Raw genomic sequence first — 14,769 nt, forward strand, 5'->3', positions numbered from 1 at the left:
TAGTCTGGATTCAGAGTATATCACACCACTGAAACTGCTCTCGTAAAGGTCATGAATGATCTGTTGTTGGAAGCCAGTGCTGGTCTAGTGAACATACTTCTTGTCCTGGGTCTTACTGCAGTGTTTGATACAGTCTGTCATATGTTGTTGCATAGGCTAGAGACCTGCACGGGTGTCACGGACACAGCAAATGCTTGGTTTAGGTCATATCTCACTGACAGGCAACAATTCATCACGCTTGGCAGCTTCAGGTCAGATCCTTCTACTCTCACTCATGGTGAACCCCATGGTTCAGTTCTGGGCCATTTTCTTTTCATAATCTATTTGCTTCCACTTGGCGATATTATCTGACAGCATTGTCTTCTGTTTCACTGTTAGGCAGATAATGCTCAAATCTACATCTGCACCAAGCCCTCTGATACACTAATAAGCTGCCTGGTTGACATTAAATTTCTTTGAACTTCCTTAAACTAAATAGCAGTACATCTGAAGTCATTCTTATAGTATACCCTTCCATTCCTCAAGAAAAATGGTCAACCCACTCTATCTATCCTGGATTTTATCATGTCCTCTGTGACTCAAGTTTGAAAACTTGGTATTATCATAGACTCTACACTCTCCCAAGGCTCACATTAATAACATCACCAAAATTGCCGTCTTCCACCTTAAAAAATATCACCACACTGCATCCCTCACTCCCTGATTAAGTAGCTGAAACTCTAATTTATGCTTTTATTACATCCAGACTGGATTACTGCAACTCAATACTGGTTTGGCTCCCTGCTAATCTTCTCAAGAAGCTCCAATATGTGCAGAATTCAGTAGCAAGTGTTTTCACGCACATTTGGTCATGGTAAAATATAACACACACACACACACACACACACCCCGCCAAGTTAAAAAACCTACACTGACTCTCATATCCATTATCACATACAGTACCAAATCTTGCTTCTGCTTTTTAAGTATTTACATGGTCTGGCTTCGGATTACCGCTCACATTCCTTAACACATTCCTTCACGGTCGCTACTGTCTGCTGATGCTCATTTGCTGTCTGTTCCTCCTGCCAAATTATGTATGTATGATGATAGATCTTTTAGAATTGTTGACCTAAAGCTGTGGAACTCCATCCCCTTGCATCTCAATCTCTGCCCACCACTATCCACCTTCAAGAAGCATTTAAAAGCTTTTCTCTTTCAGACTGCTTTTCCTCATCTGTAAATCTTATTTTCATTGCCCCACTGCTTTGTTATTTTATTATAGTTGTGTTTTGTACTGCCATTTTCTTACTGTAACTCTTACTTTAATTTTCTTAGTTTTTATGTGTTCTTGTGCTGTAAAGTGTCTTTGAGTACCCTGAAAGGTACTTTATAAATAAAATGTATTATTACTATTATTTATTTATTTTAATTAGTGTTTAGAAATGTCTACTGTCTGTGTTGTGTTTATCTTCTACTTAACCTCTCCCTATATCCCCCCATTAGTCAGAAGAACAGACGAAAGAGGGAAGGGCCATGGGGCAATGAACACGGGACCTGTTCTCTGCCCAACAGGTCTAACCAGCCAACAGCGAGGTGGCTAGATGGGGAAGTTGGCAAGGGAGGCCACGGTGACCAGCAAGAGAGGGACAATGAGGGACATGGCAGATATACACCTTCCAAGCTACAAGGTGCTTTTGGGTCTCACCTAACAGTCACAGTGGATGTCCTGGGCCCTATTCCCACCACCATGCAACCAGTCTGCCCAACCAGTTGGGCATGTAGAAGAATCAGACCACACAGCTTCATCTACAGAGCAATGGACTCATGGAGTGTTTCACTCAGACACTTGCCACCCAGCTCCAAGCATGGAGTGGTGTTTTCTGAGGAACTCCGGCACTACCTCCATGCCACGTACTAGATCACCAGAATGATGCTGACATTCATCAAAAACAAGCATACATCCCACGCTGGCAGGGGCATCTACTTTTATCCAGGATGCGAATGTGGCTGTTTAACTCTTGCCACAGGAAAGAAAGCTTCCTCAAGCTTCAGTCACCATGGGAGGGCCCATTTTATGAAGGAGGTTGTAGTACATAGGGAATGGCTCACCCCTTACTGGCCCCTGGGGATAGAGACTGAAACAGGCTAAGAGGTTGAGCAAAGTGTTGGAGTATCTCACAACACAACACCGATCAGGCTGCAGCATGAGTGACATGCACCTGTGTGATTTAAAGACTACGTTCAGGTTGTTTTGGTTGCCGAGATGGCCTAACCTTGGGCTGGGCTGTGTGGTACCTGCCACTGGACTAGGGGAGTGGGCTAGTGGAGAAAGCAGAGAGGAGCACGAGAAGGACATCTAGAATGCCATGTGCCTCTCAACAATTTATTTAGTTAGAACTACCATCTGTGTCATATTTTCTTCTTAACGTCTCCTATTTTCCCCCGCTAGTCAGGGGGGAAACTAACTGTGTTTCCTGGTCCTTCATCACCGATGCTGCAGTGTTTGTGTGTGTGTGTGTGTGTGTGTGTGTGTGTGTGCGTGTAAAAACAGCAAAAATCCAATATATATCAATGCAAAATACATACATTGACATGAAATACATACAGACACAAGATTAATTTACACTTGGGACACTGGGAACTTGTCCCTATTACTTTTTTATAAGTGTACTGCCATAAGGGGAATCAATTTAATAAATGGCCCAGGATTGGTACAATTACTGATTCTGGTCATGCTAGAAAGCCACTCCCTTGCTGTCCATTTACGTTTAGACATGCAATATGGCTAACTGCATTATTCATAACCAATTCAACGTTCTATTACCATATTTGTATTATATTGTATAAATAAACAAATGCCCACAGAGAGCTCCAGCTCTAAGCACAAAAAATTAGAAGCCACCAACCACAGTTATATTACTTTTCAGCTATTAAGCACTGGTACGTGATTTAGGCTTTTAACACAAAAAGCTTGTTTGCTGGCTTATATTTTGTCAGACGATGCCGAGATAATAAACATGCCACAACTGACTTTAAATTACTTTAAATCAAAATAAACAGAAAATAATTGAACTAAAACAACCATAATGCTAACACTAATCATAGTGTTAATACTTGTATTGTTCAACCTCAACAGGCTTGACAAACGCGACCCAAAAAACCTTTCGTGAATCGCTACCTTTCAGGCTCAGCGCTGATTTCTTGTCAGTGAACGCGCGTACCAGAAAATGCGATTTCTTAAAGGCAATGCGAATGTGAGGGACCGCTGAGCTGCATGCAACTCAATTCACCACGGTCCGCATTCATATCTCCAGTACTTATCAAAGCAAAGTTACGCCCATATAGAAACAGATCCATATATGGAAATAATTATAAATATGGGCTACGTTAATGTATATATATATATATATATATATATATATATATATATATATATATATATATATATATATATATATATATATATATATATGACACTACCTTTGCTAATTATTTTCCAGATTTGTTGTTTGTTTCCATTTAGTTCTTCATATAAATTCATGTGTGAGTCTGAGTTAGTACTTTCGTACGTTGCTTGCATATTGTAGGCATTCTTGTAGGCACTAGGACCCGGATGTAAAACTGGCCACAGACACCGGTTGATGAGCTGGTTGCAACTCATTCAAGATCTCATACGAACAAAAAGGCCACGTCTTGAATCCGGAGACGTAGCTAAAAATAAAACACGTTTTATTCTAGTAGCCTAGTGAATGAGTTTTTTTCCCAGACATATAAATAGTTTGTTACTGTCATTTAGTGCACCGCTGTTTGTGGCTGCTCACATCTGTATCTGCATCACCAGTGAATTCCTCCACCGAGCATCGCCAACAAGACAGACAGACAAACAGCGTCGCGTTGCAGACCGTTTCAGGGCGCCGGCGACAACATGAGCCAGAGATTTACGGTGACCGCTTTTTCTAAGGGCGACAGCGAGCGCGGCGTGTCTGACATCCAGGGAGAAGTAAACCAGCTCTTTGAGGGTGACGAACCCATTCCAAGCTCATCGGACAAAGAAGGCGCCTCAAACCTTTCAGAGGACACGGTGAAAGGTAGGATGTTGACTGTTCGGACACCTGTAATCGAGCAATCTGAAGTGTTCTCAAGAGGTTTCTAATCGATTGTTAGTGCGTGGCGTACGTGTGACTGGAATTTTAAGTGATACCCTATCACTAAGTGTGACTTCTGCATCTACAGGTGTACTGAATAATTCTTGAACAATAGGTCAGCCTAATACTATAATGAAAAACCCAAACTGAAATAAAAACATTTTGGCCAGGTGAAAAAGAAGCATGAGTCCTATCTCTACAAGGTTTTATTCCTGTCAGTCTAGTCTCTAAAACTGAATTGATTACATTAAACCGGTTATTTACACTCAAACATGTTTTAAGTACAATATGAGTCATGCATGGGTACTACTTACAACATTAATGTTATGTTCTTAGAATTAGCCTGCTAGTGCTCATAAGTGGTTAATTTAGCATGTACATGAGTGAGTTAACTCTAATGTGCTGATGTTAGACATCTTCAGAATTAATAGCCAGATCCAGAATACATTTACCAAATATCAATCCTGATCCTTATCAATCTGTCATTGGATGAGCTTCAGTCAAAATTGTATTTGGTTCCTAAGCTAACTGTACACAATGACTGATCGATACACAATGAGGCACACATTTTCTATTTAGACACATGACCTTCTATAAAAGTTGATACTGTTAAATGTCCCAAGGTCATGACTTTAAGCACATAAAGTATCTTTGTCAGCTTGCATGACCCTCACATAACCTGTCAAATTCAGGGAAGCCTGGGGGAACAATTGCTTTGTGCCTAATTATTATAGTTTGACATCTTAGATGATGTAATACTTCATGAATGGAGACCATTTTATTTTTCAGATCTCATGCTTATCCTAAATGTGCCCAGTGGGGTGGGTGACAGACTAATTATGTCACTTGAGGTAGCATAAATCATTTAGCAAGATATCTCGGTGAATATTCACATTTACATCACAGGAACTGTGTATAGTCAACCATGTTTGCCTTCACATGATGATTCTCACATGATGGAACTCCTATTTTCTCAATCAGAACTTATCATTGTAGTTGTGACTTCATAATGGATGTACTCTTGCAATGGTAGCCTCCCTTTCTAATTAGTGTAGTCTCTGCTCTTCCATATTGCAGAGAGTAATGTAGTATATGTCACAAAGTGTCTAATGTCTCCTTAGCACTTTTCTTGGCTCACCATACAAATCCACTGTCCCTGTTCTCATTTATCATCAACCAGGCTTGAAGGCTCCAAGTAGGAACTGCAGTGCCTTCACATCTCTACAAATGAAGGAGATTTTTACAAGGTGCGCACCTGTAGTCGCTTAGAGACTGGGTAGCCTTGGAGAAGCTCTTGTCTCCAATTCAAGCTCCAACAACGTTTCCATGGCAACAGCTACCATTTGTTCTGTGATTGGTGGCATGCATGGTTTGGTGTAAAGAGGAGAAATGATAACGATAAAACAAAAATAGCTGTATTCACAATAATCACGCTGTCAAATAAGGTTTTAATGCCTCTGTTTTGTCCCTAAATCACTTTGAAAATAGGACCTCCTTTGTAAGTGAGAGTCAAAAAGGATTATCCATTTTCATGCTCTCAGGAGTTCTGACTTAGACTGCTGCTGGATCTGTGCTTGTGTGTACAGAAAAGCAGTAGCACAAAGACTGTGTTCATGCCTTGTGAGCCAGTACAGCTGAATATCTCTGCCCAGTGACTTAAAAAATTCTTGCTTTATATGAGAGCAAAAAGCCCTTGATGCACTCAAGGTGACAGTGTTATTTCTCACAGTATTGTTGATCTTGTTTACATCGATCAAAGAAGATGAGATCACCATGTACATTTTGAAGGAGCCGAGTATAAGCAAATGCTTGGCTCCTGCTGCAGCTTTTACCTTGTTGCAATGCTGCAAAGGTGCAGTTCAATAAATAGTCCTGTTTACACTTCCTGATTCTACTCATTGCATATGTAAATAATATGGTGGAGTCTCAGCAATGACCAACAAGAGATAAAGTGTCATTTTCTCCATCCTTTTTTTGTGTTTTGTAAAGACCATGAACATAATTGGAGATTACATACATTTGTATGAAACAAATGTCATGCCCTACTAAACATTAACTATACCAGAATACATCTAAACAATAAACAAACAAATTAAAAAATGCATAAATGCTATTATATTGTTTTGGCTTCACAAAGCAAAAGCAATTATGGCTTGCAAGGCTTTTTACAAATACCTATATTAAAACAAAATGAAAGCTACAGTGACTAAATACATCAAATCATGAAAATAAACACAGCACTGAAAGATAAAGGCACCTTAGCACAATTCATAACCTCTGCCAAAGCTAGCTTATGCTAACTAATGTGTTAGTTATATATGTTGTTATTAATCACATCAACTTGTAAATTTGTCCATAAGAATTATTATATAAAACATTAAAATACAATTTTTAAAAAGAGTATTCATGTTAAAAATTAAGTTATAACGGAATTCATTAGAAAACAATGTGTAAAAATCCCTTTTAATCAAAAAAAACAAAAAACAAAAAACATTTGCTAACATTCATCATCAGCCAGGTTTGAAGATTTCATGTAGGGGTTGTAGTGCGACCATGTCTAAACAAATGGAGGTTTCATCTACTAGATTTGCATCTGCAGTCACTTAGAGACTGGCCTTCTTACTCCATGTAGAAACTCTTGATTTTTTTCTGGACAGACTGAGGAATGACAGTAGAAGAAAATTAAAATTTGGAAAGACAAACTCTGTTAGGATCAAAAGTTGGCATAAAAAAATGTAAAGAACAATGTTTGTTTTGGTAAGCCCACTTAAAACGGTGAAGGCTGGTTCTCCAGACACGAGCTTTATCTGTGGAAAACCATCCCTCGGAGCATTAGTGTAGTGAGACAGATCTGTATCACAAAGCTACCTAGGTATTATGTTAGCTTCACATAATGCAGGATGAAAGTAGTATGCTTAGCTAGCTAATACAATAACATAAAAACAAGCAAGTTGTGTCTGGAAAAAAAAGTATTTTCAATGTCTTCTTTAGCTTTTACAGACTATTACTGTTACTGTTCCTAAATTTCAATGCATTCCATCACTGCATGCAGACTAGTTGTGTGTGACTGAAAAACATGCATCAAAGGAAATTGAAGAATGCTCTCAGTTATACTTCAGTAGATTTTTAATCAAGGCTACTGATGGACAATAGACCACAACACATATTGCACACATACTGCTCTTCGTCCTCATCCTGTATGGAAGTTGTGTGTAAAGCAGCACTATTGAACACCTTGCAGTTATTTTTTTCTCATTTTGTACAACTGGAGTGAATAAAATGTATTCAGTTTATTTGACTCAGCAGATTGGGGTAGCGGATTGAGTTAAACCATTTGGTTAATGGTTTTGATCCATAGTGCCTGCTGACAAGTGAGTCAGCACCAAAAGCACTGGTAATGCAAATTGTGGGTGTATGGTGAATAGCATAGACTATTGCTGTTAACATAAACCTTAGTGATGATGCATAGGAGGGTGGAAGGACTGATTAGGAGTGAACACCACCATGTAGCAGTGCAACCCCTCTCCACCCACACCCAGACTTCTAGCCTTGCCTAAGCTTGAGTCACAGCTCAGCTCTGGAGGTCCCAGAAAAGTGTTTCTCCAACTGTTTCATTTTTTGTTATTGTTAAAAATGAAAGTGGTCCATGTGCTCAGGTCAGTAATTTGCCAGTTTACCTCACTATTCTTCATGTACGCTTAATTTCCTCAATTCACTGCAGTAGTATCTACATGTGAGACATTGCATTTCATGCTCCTAAAATGGCTGCTGAGCGCAGGGTATGCAGCCAAAGCAGCGCCATTGTTTTGGCTAATGTTTTGTTTATGCTAGAAGCCTGCACCTTTATCACTGGCTCCTCTGCTTGACCTCATTTGCATAAAAGTTCCAAGTCAATTATCCTCAGAATACAATGGAGGTCATTAGTTTGTTGGGGGATGTTGATTGCTTCTCACCCCCAATAAATGACTGACTACACCATTGATTCTTCATAATAGCTTATGGGGTGATTTGTTTTTTTTATTCATGATGATTAAGCTCTATTTAGACATAAATGAAGTGGGTAGAATTGTATTTTAGTACAATGGCTGTCAGGTGTTGGATGTGTTAAGCCTAGGGTATTGTCTATTAGCCTAGGTAACACTTAGTCACACAATGCTATCAGCCTCTTTCAGAGGAGTAAAAATGTGTTGACCAATAATCCTGTGGGACTGAGAGAGTGCTAAGAAGAATATGTCTATTGACTTTATGTGGTTTGTGTGTTCTCTTCAATTCTTTCTCTCTCTCTTTTTTTGTATCTCTTTTTCCTCTCCTTATCTTTTGAAGGCACTCACCTGGCATAGCCTCAATCTCTTTAATAAGTGCTTTTAAATTTGACCCATTTTAACCTAATTAGAACAGACTTTGATTCATGTCACACATTAGTCAGTTGATTTGACAGCTTCTAGCACATGCATTATTTTCCCTGTTCTGTGATGAGAATCATTTAATTCATACAGTATTAATGCCTTAAACCCACTTGTGACCTGATCCTTTTCTAAGTGAACGGTTATACTGTGAATAGTGTTCTATCGTTCACCCTTCTGGTTTAAGAAATGGAGCATGTCCCTGTGCTGCTGGCTACCATTGTTCCTGGCTGTTTTATAATCACTCTAGAAATAATAAGCAAGCTAACCATCATGTAGCAGAACAAGAGAAGTAATTGGTCTCAATATAGTGCAAATGGTACACGGCGCACATTTATCCTACGTTGTACCCTCACACACTGAACATATTGATCTTGATGGCAGATCATTCACAAACACTGTAACTTCATTAAACAAATGCAGTCCTCTGCAAATGAAGAAGTGGTTCTGATCAAATGTAATATAGTATACCTAGACCAAGTGCTGTAGTGTAGCAGTTGCTTTGTTCCATTATCAGTGTAGTTTGCTTGCCAGTCTAAATTTCCACACAAATCTTGTGTACTTGAGTACTTGTTAACCCCAATAGTCATGGAAATTCTAGTATGCACACTCGGGTCCTCAAGGTACACTCGGAGAGAAACTTTTTTAAATTGCAAAATTAATATGCCTTCTGTGGTTAGCAGCACTTAGCTACTCCTGGTGTCATTAGATGGACACAATATTCAATGAGTGGCTGTTCAGAAGGGGTTACACCATGAGTTTATCCCAGTTTTACACTGCAAGTTTTACTCAGCACAAACTCAGTAAAGCTAAGTTGGTCAAATCTAATCTGCAAATTTTTAGGGCAGTTGGAGTCAACGCTACAAAAAAAATCAAGTGTGAGGGTTGCAGAATGTCTTGCATCTTTCCTCTTTGGCTGTTCATTGGGTGCTTATGTTAAGCTGCTTTGATACAATTTATATTGTTAAAAGTGATACATTTGCTTGCCTGCAATCAGGAAAGAGTATATAAATGAAGGGATATTAAACAAAGCTGTTGTGCTGGTGTCATATTTGCATAAAATCCTCAAATCGTGTGCTTTGCTTGTTGGACATATGCTGCCATTAAGAGAAGCTTTATTGGACTGCAGGCTGGTAATACACTGAATGCATGGTGTAAGCAGCCTCCATAGTACTTAACGCAACAGCAGAGGGCAGCTATGCTCTGCAGAATTGCTCTTGGGCCCTGTTTAGTGACTACAGCAAATCATTAAGACTCTCTTTCGGTCTCCCTTACTCTCTTTCTCTTTCCACTGGGTATCAGGGGTAGGAACAGTGAGGGGGTGGGGCATACCATCATCATGAAGTAAAGCCATCACATGCCTGTTATGTAACAGTGTGTGTGCGAGAAAAGAGGGGGCGAAGAGAAGCACCGGCATGAACCTCAAAGAAAAAAATTATTTCCACTCTTCTACCAGAATAAAGGATGTCCTCACGAGCTCCCGTGCAGAAATCAACTGCAAACCAAATGTGCTCAAAACACTCAACTCCATCCATTGGTGCATTGGTACTGATGAATAATGCCAGCATTTTGTTCAGTCTCATGCAAAATTTTAATTTCCTCACTCCACTTAATAATGAATGTGTTAAACATGTTGCTAACCCCCCCCCCCCCCCCAAAAAAAACCCCACTGGTATTTAATATATTATTGAGCCTTTTTTTGTTTGGTTGGTTTTTTTAAAACACTGGCCTAAGATAGTGTGTTGCTGATATGGTTCTGTAAAACAGACAGACTCACATGCATTGGTTTTTAGATCTGATCATTTTGATCTCATTGCAGTACAGCAGAATTCAAGTCTGCCAAGATGAACTCTGCATTGCAAATAATTTCATCATCGTCTCCAAGGTTAGATCAGTGCAAATCCCATATGTTCTGTGCTGCTGGCACAGAACGGCCTCCCATTTTTCATGGTGGATTCTGCTCTTCAGGACGATGGGCTCCCAGTGTTTGCCTGTTACTGTGATGTTCTTGACTGTTTTTCAGTTGGTTATTATTGTAACAAATGTCAAAAGATATCAAAGTCTACTACTCACATAATGCAGTAGTGTTTGTGGCAAATTTCTGCTATTAGTATTGACTCCAACCAATCAACCTGATTCCAACCTGGAATCAAATTCCAGGCTGCTTCATTTCCCAGTGAAGTCCCATTTGATCTAGACAGCTTTGCATAACCTATGGCAGATTGAATGGAAGCTTCAAAATCTGGTTGCAGGACAGATCTCAGAGATTGAGATGCAGGCCATATTTTTCCAGAGGGGCAACAGTGGTATTCAGTCATTTCCAAGGACAGGAGAGAGGAGACAGCTGTGTTTTATGTATGCAATTAATATTAATGCTTTCATTTGGTTTTAATGCTTAGCTAAATGAGGGATCAGAGAGGAGTGCGGTCCACAGCAAAACATTTTAATTTAGTAAACAGTGACTTTGAGAAGAGCTGAAGGTGAAATCCTGTTGATTGCCTTTTGAGTCATGTCTTCCAAACATACATTTACGCATATAATGCCCATATAATGCCCTCCATGGTACAACAATACCAATATCTAACATAACATTACAGCAGTATGAAGTTAACACCTCTCTCTCTCTCTTCTCCCTGCCTGTGCTCCTTGTGAAAATGGAGTGGTAGTGAATTGAATGAAAAGGTAAAGGAAGCAATGAAAAAACCCGACGCCCCAATACTAATCTTCGCAGCAGCATGGAAGCTTCAAGTGGCTAAAGCTCAGGAACCCAGCAGAGCACATAACACTGTTCTCCCTAAATCAGATCGGGGTGTACATCAAGGCTAATATCAAACCAAAGGAGCTTCACCTGCTGACACCATACTTCACTCTCCCTCTCCATTACATACTTTATCATTATAGGAGGTATTACATCTCCCACAGTTCAACAGCTGAATAGTGTCAGAAAGGTGACTGCAGTTTTTAGTGCTCTCTTGACCAACTGTCCAATCACACACAAAATGGAAGCAATTTGGGACTTCAATCTCAGCAGTCATGAGGCTCTGGCAGATTAATTGTCAGAATTTTGTTGAGCATCATTTATTATCAGTTTGGTGAGGCTGCAGCCTGTAAATGAGATAATACACTTTTGAGTATACAAATGCAGCAGAAGGCTATGATGACTGGAAAAGACAGGCTTTGACCAAACCTCATGATGGTCAGCAAGACACAATAACTGTCAGACATGGACAAAACTTGCACTAGCAATGAGTAAGACATTCTAATACCGACATTATCTACAACCTTTGTACCATTTTTTGTTTCATTTAAAAAAGTAAACACTAGCAAAAATTCTTAGCCAACCAATGCAAAACCCTACTACTTTTTCATCCACACATTCATGTTTGGAAGTGTGTGTGTGTGTGTGTGTGTGTGTGTGTGTGTGTGTGTGTGTGTGTGTGTGTGTTTGTTGTAGTTCATTAATCCATCAGAGCAAGTTGGCTGTGAGCCCTCACCACTGACATTTATTATCCATCATACATCCATGGCCTCAAAGGTCACCTCTGTCGGCTCAAGGTCTCCTTTATCCTTGCTTAACACACACACACATACTCTCTCTCCTCTGCGTGTTATTTCACATTTGTGTTTGTCTGTATGTGTCAACATTTACATTATTATAAATTTGCATATTACATTATTTTTCCTATAGATTAGAATTTGTAATGTCTCCATTATGGCAAGAGATAACAAAAGATTCTTTTCATGCTCCAGCCCACCCAGAGAAACACACACACAGCCAATCAGTCGATTCCAACCCGTCAGTCATGACATTATCTACCAATCGCATCACTGATTCACTTCCACATTCCCAATCACTCACTTTTTGATCATTACATACATCTGAACCCTGTTTTACCTTATTATCCTTATTTAAGCCCACAATCATCCGTTCACCTTTTCCCTGTTTTGTTTTATTAAATTTTGCCCTTGGTCCACCCCCTTTTGTTTTTGCTCTTTTGTTGTCATTCAGTCCATTTGTGTTATCTCACTTCTGCTTCACTCCTTTGTCAAAATGTCCCAATACAGTAATTAAAGTATTTTTTCATAGGTATGCCTCACAGAGACATTCTGAGAGCATTTTCTATTTTTATTGGCAATACTGTTAGTAAGATGACTTTAATGTGAATATTAAAACCACGTGCGCCTTTTTGTTGCCCTGAAAAAAAACAACTAGTTTTACATCAGTACTGGATCAATAGCCTACGCGTGATGAAACAAACCAAACGTTAGCCAAATGAAAAATAACAGAACAGAAAAAAAGAGAATTTAAATTACCAAGTGAAAAATATCATTTAAAAAATAATATAAAAATATAATTTATAGTTGATGACTAAACATTTGCATTTGCAGGCTAATGTTCATGTTGACAGCACTGTAGATTTAATTTCCATTTTGGAGGTATTTCTTGGTCAATGCTGTCTGTTATTTAGTCAACATTTTCTCTACAGTCGCTTCATTGTATTGGAGAAATGGTATGTTTGTGATGTGTAAAAAGCTGCAAAAATAAGTTACAGGACCGAACAAGCAACAACAACCATGGGACAAGATTTTTTAGGTTTCCCACTTAGAGAAAAAGGCTAGGGACAGCAGTTAGATGAGATGGCTAATAAGGCTCAAATGATCTGATTTGCAGCAGTGAGACACAAGAACATCACTTTCATTCATGTTTGTTTGCTCTCTGCAATAGACATTACTAAAGAGAAGGTAATATATGTAGCTAGCAATCTAGCTAGCTATTTTTCTGTTTTTTCAAAATAGCTTTGGTTAACTTTATATCCATGCCCTGTTTTTGGTTAATGTTAGCCATGCTAATAGACAAAATACGCCCATGGATAGAAACAAATGAATCTGGTCTTGAATTAAATTCACACTGACTGGACACAATCTCTAACAAACAAATTTCACTGTCCCAAGTCAAATTTCTATTGTACCAAACAAATCTTTGGATTCAAAGTATCATTTACATATAAGTATGCATACATAAGTTATATGTAAATTCTCATAAAATACTTTCACCTATTTTCTTTTTGTTAGAAATGACCAAAGGTTTCATAACAAACATATTTTTCTTTTAACTGTGTGATATGCTGTTGTGTTCCAGACATGCTAGAGGCTTTTTCATTGCTATACACATCGTAACAGTAAGATTTGTTAAGCAATTTCTAAAATTTGTAGTTCAGACAAAAAGAGCCACTTTTATCAGCCTTTTTATTGCAGGATATTCCCTACAAACTTTGTAGTACATCTCGGGTACAGAGGGGTCAAAATTGACCAATGAGGGAATGAACCTGTGGACTCGATTTGCTTTGTATTTGTGGGATGTTTTGAAATGGGAAATTTGCATTAAAGATGTTCAACTTATAAATCTGCAGCAACTGAAGCCATCATGTCATTATGGACCAAAAACACCCAGCACCTTGTTGAATCTATGGCACAAAGAATTAAGGCAGTTCTGAAGGCAAAAGGGAGTCCAACCCAGTACTAGTAAGGTGTAACTCAACAGTCACTTTATTAGGGTGTGTGTGTGTGTGGGGGGGGGGTGTTTGTGTGTGTTGTAGTGGAGAATGGTAGTCCCCCCCCCCCCTTTATTGACTGCACTTTCACCTTGAAATAACCTTACAACACCCATCCTAGATGACCAACTTTTAAGAAGCAGAACACACATGGCCTCATCATATCTGAGCTCTACCACATTATCAGATCCCTGAATTCTCCTGAAAACCTAAAAGCTATAAAACACCCCTCTTGGAATTTAAGAATAGACTCTCATTCTAGAGTGGTTAGATTTGCAATGCTTGTTAAAACTCTACATTGTGGGAAAGATATTGGATTATAACCTTCTGAAAAGCATGCAGATCTTCAAGTACAGCATGAGGATACCAAACTTGAATAATTTCGATAATGCACTTAATACGGTCGTATTATCCAGACTTAAATATTTAACTGTTTTGAGCTAAGGTTCAACATAAACAAGAAATTGTGCATTGCCTCATTATGATAGCTTGTGATGCATAACACTTCAGAATTGTGCTTAAATCATGGGTAGGATCCAAATAGTTGTCATTACTGTTGAATTGTCATGTACTTTCTCTATATCAGCTTATACTGCCTTCTTTCTATATGTCTTGCTACGTCATGCACCTTTTGAAATTATGATGCCTTTCCAATATCTTTGTACTGTAGAATGTGTATAATGGCAT

The 14,769-nt window shown here is 38.9% G+C and overlaps 1 protein-coding gene across 2 annotated transcripts in view; it reads left to right on the top strand.

Moving 5' to 3' along the window:
- The first annotated feature begins 3,661 nt into the window (after nucleotides 1-3,661).
- The window catches only part of slc12a5a (solute carrier family 12 member 5a), a 113,172-nt gene continuing 102,064 nt past the window's right edge, over nucleotides 3,662-14,769 (top strand). For both annotated transcript variants that reach the window (XM_027000666.3, XM_035524458.2), the window contains exon 1: nucleotides 3,662-4,070. In XM_027000666.3, coding sequence (XP_026856467.2) covers nucleotides 3,908-4,070 — 163 coding nt within the window. In that variant the 5' untranslated portion in view covers nucleotides 3,662-3,907. The remainder of the gene's footprint in view (nucleotides 4,071-14,769) is intronic.

The sequence above is a fragment of the Electrophorus electricus genome, chromosome 7 (genome assembly GCF_041902795.1).
Source record: "Electrophorus electricus isolate QZ-2024a chromosome 7, ASM4190279v1, whole genome shotgun sequence".
Classification (NCBI taxonomy): domain Eukaryota; kingdom Metazoa; phylum Chordata; class Actinopteri; order Gymnotiformes; family Gymnotidae; genus Electrophorus; species Electrophorus electricus.